This window comes from Solea senegalensis, unplaced genomic scaffold, assembly GCF_019176455.1.
Source record: "Solea senegalensis isolate Sse05_10M unplaced genomic scaffold, IFAPA_SoseM_1 scf7180000017642, whole genome shotgun sequence".
NCBI classification, from domain to species: Eukaryota; Metazoa; Chordata; class Actinopteri; order Pleuronectiformes; family Soleidae; genus Solea; species Solea senegalensis.
Window position 1 is genome coordinate 1 of NW_025322473.1, and position 7,500 is coordinate 7,500.

The following is a 7,500-nucleotide window of genomic DNA, read 5'->3' on the forward strand; positions in this document are numbered from 1 at the left end:
AGTAGTGAACACACAACTAAAATTTGGGCAAAATTAAGCTGTACCATCTTATTATCATAAAGTTTAATATTTCTTCTTAAATGAGTTTTTTCTCTAGTGGAAAAACTTGCATGCCAAGTTTATTTTTTATTTTTAGGCAAAAAATATTTCCCAGATATGGGGCTGGTTTTGCTTTAAAATATATAATTACAATTTAAATGTAATTAAATAATACAGAAATTGTAGCAAAACACACTTTATTGAAGTATATTCTACAGAGCTCCAGACATAACATGGGAAAGAAATACTAATTTGTGGCTTGGCATTGCAAGGAATCATTATTAATGGATAGTGGTAATGGTCTTTTGTTATCCGTCAGTATCTTCAGTCTGTCCTGCCCCTTTTTCCCTATGCTTTCTGGGAGAACATGCAGAAGTGTGTGTGTGTGTGTGACAACATGCTGCATGCAGTTAAAACAATGTCACATCATGCTGTGAGGGAGCTTTACCCTGGCTCGATGGTGCACAAGGAAGGCAATTATTATCGTCAGCAGACCAAGCGCTATGAACCCGTACTGCATGTACTCCATCACAGCAGGCAGAATAACCAGGTTTGTGTGGAATGTGGTGAGGATAGGTCCGTCTATATAACCACTCTGAAAAAGAATACATAGAAAACTTTGTTTCACAGATTACACAATAAAGGTTTGATGTGCAAAACTCTTAATGCAAAGACACACACTAACTTGTATAATTCTTAGCTTTCAATCAAGAGCAAATGATTAAACCTGCGATAATTAATAAATTGCAAGACAATCAAACAACTGTCTCACTGAAGAAAACAAAACAAAGTTAAAAGTGCAGGCAGGATTTCTCTATTTATTCACAACATAGAGAACAAAGTGCATAAATCTATGTATTGAACATGGATGGAGCATCTGTTAATGTAGCTTGCTCTACAATTATCCTGCTGTAAACTCCCTCTTCTTCAGCCAGTTACCTTCCACCCGTTTCACTCATTCATTTCAGCAGGAATGACGGAAACTGACAGGGTGTCAGTATTTGCGCTGGTGTATCGATTATCGTATTGCAGGTGGAAAGACCATGTTATATAACCACATTGATATTTTGATCTAAAAGCAACGCTAACAAAAAATAAAATAAAATAAATAAAAAATCATCAGAGGGCATATACTGTAGAACTCCTGAACCACCATTTTGGAACCACCAACTATGGAGTCTACTGGCTAAAGGTAGCGTTGTTGTCACTGCTGAATGAGGACAACGTAGCATAATGTTAGCGTTAGCAACAGGCAGTGCAATGTAAGTAATTGCTGTATTAATGTTGCTGTGCAGACTAGGTCTTGGTAAATCTAATCCGAGTCCATGATTTACCAAGAGCTAACCACAAAACTCAATTATTCGCTTTATTTGCTCAAATTGGAATATTTTCAAACTTCATCACACACATGGCGCAGTGGACGCCAGATGAAGTAGTGATTCTTCCAACATCTAAATGTATCAGAGATTGATCACTGTCGCCGTATACGTGCACCAATAGTGAAGAGACTGGATGAAGACGGCTTGACAGAAAATCAGTTTGAAAGTTGAACTACCCAAGTCCTGAAAACATATCTGTGCCTCTAGCATTAGCTTCCATACAAGTCGCTGCAGAACCAGCAAGTATCCAGTGAGTAATGAGACATGAAAAATCATTTCATTTTCATGTAAACCATTGCCACCATATAATCCAAAATCCTTCCTTGGGCATTTAAATGCACATTTTCCTGTTGTCGGTCCTTGTATAACAGAAGGAAATGACCCCTGCTGGCCGTTTTAATGAAAGTTATTTGACTACGACCATTTCATTCATCACATATCACTGGTCACAGTGAGGCCATTGACAGCGAGGACAGTTGTGATGCCTATTCATTGCAAAAAAGGGCAAAGTGGAACTTGCAATCTCTTGTCTTTGTTAAAGCATTAGACTTAAGAAAAAATCTTAAGAGTCATCTATCATCTGTCTCAGGGCCAGAACAAGCAAAGGTCCACATTACCACTAAATCTGACATGTACGTAGGTATTAAGACACATGTAGAAACTTACCTCTTCAAACCAGATCATGGGCATCACCACCTCAGAAATCTTGCTAGTTTCTCTACAAGGACAGAACACCCAACTTCAAACTCCAAGGTTACACACAGCAAGTGACATGAAAAGCAGGAAATGCCTACAAAGCCCTTTATACTGACCGACGAATAGATCAACACACAATACATGACAAATATTAACGGCATGATGATAGTTTAGGGATTAGCTTCCTTACGTAATTCCTGACACTTTCTTCATGTAGAGGTTGAGCTGCAGACGGATGGACACGTTGAGAGGGACACCCGTTTGCTGGCAAGAAAACAAAGGCAAATACTTTCTTACATGGGGAATAAAAACATTTTTTATGACAGTTTTGTTTGTTTACATTTCCGTCCAACTTGAGAAAAACATTCTCTCACGTGACCAGAGAGCATAAACAAAAGAAGGAAATCCTCATGTAAAGTCATTCTTTTTGCAGCCATATTTTGATGGTAGAAAAGGGGAAGGAAGGCAGACGGCATTCAGAATCCTTTAAGAGACTTTATGGGTAACCCAGTCATAACAACATCATCAGCATCATTTGACCTCAGAAGCAGGTTAACAGTGTGGGAAAAAAGGAACATCAGATTGACAGTGAATGGAAGGGGACTGTGTGTGTGTGTGTGTGTGTATATATATAAAAATATATAGAGTATTGTATTTGATAAGTTTCATGGTGGTGCACATGGTGGTGCACATGGCGAGCACTGTTGCCTCACAGCAAGAAGGTTGCCAGTTTGGGGCTTTTTGTGAGTTTTCATGGTTTCCTTGTGTGTACGTAGCTTCTTCCCACAGTCCAAAAACATGTAGATGTTACCTGGACACTCTACATTGACCATAGGTGTCCTCTGCTGGACCATGTGGTCATTACTTCAGACGATGTGCTCTGCTTCTAGGCTTTATATTTTCAATTAAATGCAAATAAGTGAAAGTCATTCATTCATTCATTGTCTACCATGTTATCCTCCACATGAGAGCCTTGGGGCTGCTGGAGCCAATCCCAGCTGACAGGGTGAAAATATAAAGCTTAGTAGATCAGACTGTCTGAAGTGATTGTAACCACGTGGTCCAGCAGAGGGCGCTCTGGGTCCACTTTGAATGCCCTCTTAAAAATGTACAATTTCTACAGTTACTTTGTCTTTTTCTTATTCTTTTGGGGTGTTTTGGTCCTTGAATAGATCATATAAGTGGCAAGAGTCAACTGTTCAAGAGGTGAGGAGAATTAGGTGTTTTCTTTAGTTCTGATAAATGAAGAAACATTGTTCAGTCTCTTCCTGATCTTTACTTTTCAGTTCAAAGCATTTTTCTCTGACCTCTGCTTTCAAACATGGCATTTTTCCCAGGATACCTCAGCAGTTTCTAAAATACTCAGAGCACAAGCCATGCCATGTACAATCCCACCCAGTATGTCCATGTGAGCCCCAAGGTTTATATTCAATGTGATGGGTCCCAAGATAGTTTGTTTGTGGTTTCTGTGGTGGCCCCACCTGTGTTTGCCCACTTGAATGTAATTGGCTGATTAGTTATATGTGTTAAGCGGTTAACCAGGTGTACCTAATAAAGTGGCAAATAAGACTGAATTTAAGAAAAATGATTTTGGTTCACTATTAACGTGAAAACAATGTGCTAGATGCTCTTGTCTAAACGTTACTCATCATTAAATCTGGTTTTATGTGGATTGGCATTTGCACAGTCAAGGATCATTTTTATTGGGTTTTCTAACAACCCTCGTCTCACAACAACTGTAATTATAGATAAACTGCCCAATTTCCAATTACCTTATCACACACTAAAGGTTAAAGCGCTGAATCATGGCTCATCAGGTTACATCAACCTCAGCGATCCTTGTGTGTTTGTAATTTATTGACAAGCCAATGTAATGTAATCATCAGTCCACTTTTACTGTGCTATCGCATGGCAATATAATCGTTATCGTTATCAGTGAAAGCTGTGACTTTACAAGAAGGAAACAAGCATGAAGGTTCAGTCCAGCACCTCTACGTTTACTTCATTATCAGCAGCAGGTCAGAACGGACCAACAAACACCATGATAGTGATTATCAGTTCTGCTCTTTGATGACCTCGGACCTCTGTTCCATGAACTGCTCATTGTATAAAAGGAAATAAAAAGTATGAATGAATGAACAATTCCACAAACTGTACAGCTGTACTGCTCTTTTAAAAAACATACTGTGTATATATATAAGTACAGTAGGCAGGATTTTCCTTCACATAACTTTTATTTTTATCTTCTTTTTTACTATTTTCTCCCCTTAAAAAAAAAGAATGACTACTCCAGCACCAGCAACAACCACCTACACTGTAAAGATAGCTAAAAAAAGATAACGAGCCTAAAGAAGAGTGAGAAAATGCATCAATATCAGTGGAAGATCTGTTGCTTATGAAAATAGTACACGTGATGAAACCTAACAATCAACTGTTCACACCACACCATACAAAGTTTGCAAACCATGATATATCATCACTGCGGTACAGATGACCTCAACAACCCCACTACAGCAATCTGTTCTCACCTTCTGTGTTTTGACTTTCACCAGATATCATGTACAAAGCCTCTACACATGCTTGTTATATGTCAGTGTTTTGTCTGATGCCTTTAACAACACTCCATGTATGTGTTTGAAGTGTGTTCAGTTTCTTAAGAGAATAGTTTTTACCACAGCAATTAAATAAATGAACTATATAATTTGATTAGTGGACTATTGTGATATCGCATCTATGTCAAATCCTGCAGTATTCCACAGGGAAGCAGACCTCTAGTTACGTCCCCATTTCAAAAATAAGGTCTATGGCAGTGTTTTGTTTTTGTGTCTGTGGAGACATTCACGCGCTGATCAGAGCGATCCATTTTTAAGAGTGCATGCAAAGCAAATGCAGAATTATAACTATGATAAACAGTAAACACTGAAACATTTTCAGGATAAGTTCATCTAAAATGTTCTCAGTGGTTTACCCCTTCACTCATGACTCATCACTAAAGATTAAGAAATGAAGAAGAGAAGAACAGAAAGAGGCGGCTGCATTACCACTGATATAGAAAAGAGGGAGACAGAGAGCAGGACTGCAGGTATGTGTACAGTATGTCACCTCTCTACATGTTTACTAAGCAAGTGTTTTGATTAATAACGTTAATATTCTGTACAAACACTGATGAAAACCTGCTTTGGTCACTCAAACATGCATGTGTGTGTGTGTGTGTGTTCATATCCTCCAGTGCACATGGCGTCAGCGATTCACAGCAGAAGATGTTGCTGAATTTGATGATTTGGAATCTAATTTTTAAGCAATTATCAACTTTTAAATTATTTTTTTCAAGACACAAATTAAAGTGACAGGACAAAGAGAAATTCATTTTTATGGGGCTTTTGGCATCTACAAGTATTTCTTAATTGTTTTTAAAGTCTAAAAGGTGAAGGAGGTGAGGGTCAATAGGCCAGTGCTGCCCTTTATCTAATGAAAGAATGTGTGTCCTTTGTCTTTGTTTTGACACAAATACATAATGCTGTTTAACAAGACAGACTTATTATGAAGTGGACTTTGGTCAGGGTTAGGCAACTTGAGGTCTGTATCATATTATCAGCAACCATCAGTCCACACAGGTCCACTGTGGTCAATACTACGTAAATGTCCACCAATGTCCTCGTTATCACCTACGGACTTTATGCGGACATAGGGTCAGTATGTAGCACATGTAGCACAACTCTCTTTGGTGTTCTTGGTGGTTTGCTCTTAGTTTGGCCAAAACGTTGCTACGGTAAACATGGACGCTTTCATGAGGTTATGCAACCTACAAATGTACAACCCAAAGCTTGAAGAACACAAGAACATACGAAGGAGGGCAAACCCATGCTGGGAAATCAACACAACTGGAATGGAATGTGAGATTAAGTACATGTGCGTGCATGCTACACTGGGTCAAATATTAAAAAACTCGAAACTTCAGCCCATGAGAACAAGTGAAAGTACAGGGAGTTCAGGGAGGACGCTAAACTAACGATAACTCCTGGGAGAGCTACGTGTTGAGCTTAGAGGAGCAGCTTAGAGGAGCAGCTTCGAGATGCATTCAAGAAAGCTTGTAAATTGCGTCACTTCTGCAGACATACAGTACAAAGTCCACAAACTAATTAGCTGTCACTGAAGAGGAAAGATTTGATAGGTGTGTTTATATAGATTACAAACAGTCTTTTCAACTTTTCACAATGAAGCAAATACTCAAATAATCAAATAAATACTCTTACAACTTGCCAAAATAAAAGCTGCTGATTGGCACTCAATCAGTAAATCAGTAAAACTTCATGTAATATGTATGACCTCAGCCATCAATAGTCAGACATGTAAAGACGTGTGTTGTGTTCATGTGCGTGTACTCACTGGGTGAATGTCGATGAAGAGGCCATGCTCATCCTCATTTGGACTGAGGCCCTGCACGTAGTCCAGCAGCACAGGATCAGCGTTGTAGAAATGAGGATGAGAGATAAAGACTGGAGAGTCTGAAAAACAATACAGGGCTATTTCACACAGACACTGACAGCAAGACCAAATGGATTCTGTGCAGTGTGCGCCTCGGACATTAATCAGATTTATGTGTATTTCTCATGAGAACTCACTGTGGCGACAGCTGCTGACATTCAGCAGACCGGACTGTCTGCAGGGGCAGAAACCTTCATTGGGGGCATAATCTGTCCCATTGGCAAACAAGGTCTTGGGTGCAACAAAACGATATAGTGGAATACCCTTCATCACTCCGGGGCGCTGGTAAACAAGCTCCATAGATCTGCAAAAAACAGAGAAAACTCATTCTCATTTTAGTTCCTATACCCCTTGAGTATTATTATCATCATCACTACAATACAATTATTCATATTTAATATTATAATATTAATATTATTAGAAAAAAGAAGAAAAAATATATATATACACACACACACACACACACACACACATATGTATATGTATAGAGAGAGAGGGAATTTTTATTTTGTAATTAATATTAATATTATACAGAATTGTAAGTGTTTGAAATCTACTCCAATGATTCCATTAGTTTTTCCACATGGATTTAACAGATGCCGTCATCAGCTGTTATTTTATCACTTGGTTGAGCTTGTTTATCACATTGTTTTGACCCAGTCTGCAGCAAAGCAGTCAGAACACAGTTTCAGCACCTGCAAATGCTGGTGGGACAGTTTATGCTATGACAAGCTTTGTTGTGGTAACTGCAGCCATACAACAGGCTAATGAATGCTGCGGTCATGACTGTAGCTTAAGTTTCTTTTATTCTAAGAAATATTTCATTAGGGGGTATGTGTCTACAGGGGGGGGGTGTGTTTACATAAGAACGAATGGATATGGATAAAATCGCCTACAGAAT

At 38.7% G+C, this 7,500-nt stretch overlaps 1 protein-coding gene across 1 annotated transcript in view; it reads right to left on the reverse strand.

Annotated features, from left to right (window-relative positions):
* Nucleotides 1-219: 219 nt before the first annotated feature.
* Nucleotides 220-7,500, reverse strand: part of LOC122764744 (scavenger receptor class B member 1-like) — a 14,751-nt gene continuing 7,470 nt past the window's right edge. Inside the window, exons 6-8 of the mRNA XM_044018667.1 lie at nt 2,305-2,378; nt 2,085-2,136; nt 220-634 (exon numbers count right to left, since the gene is read on the reverse strand). Coding sequence (XP_043874602.1) covers nt 461-634; nt 2,085-2,136; nt 2,305-2,378 — 300 coding nt within the window. The 3' untranslated portion in view covers nt 220-460. The remainder of the gene's footprint in view (nt 635-2,084; nt 2,137-2,304; nt 2,379-7,500) is intronic.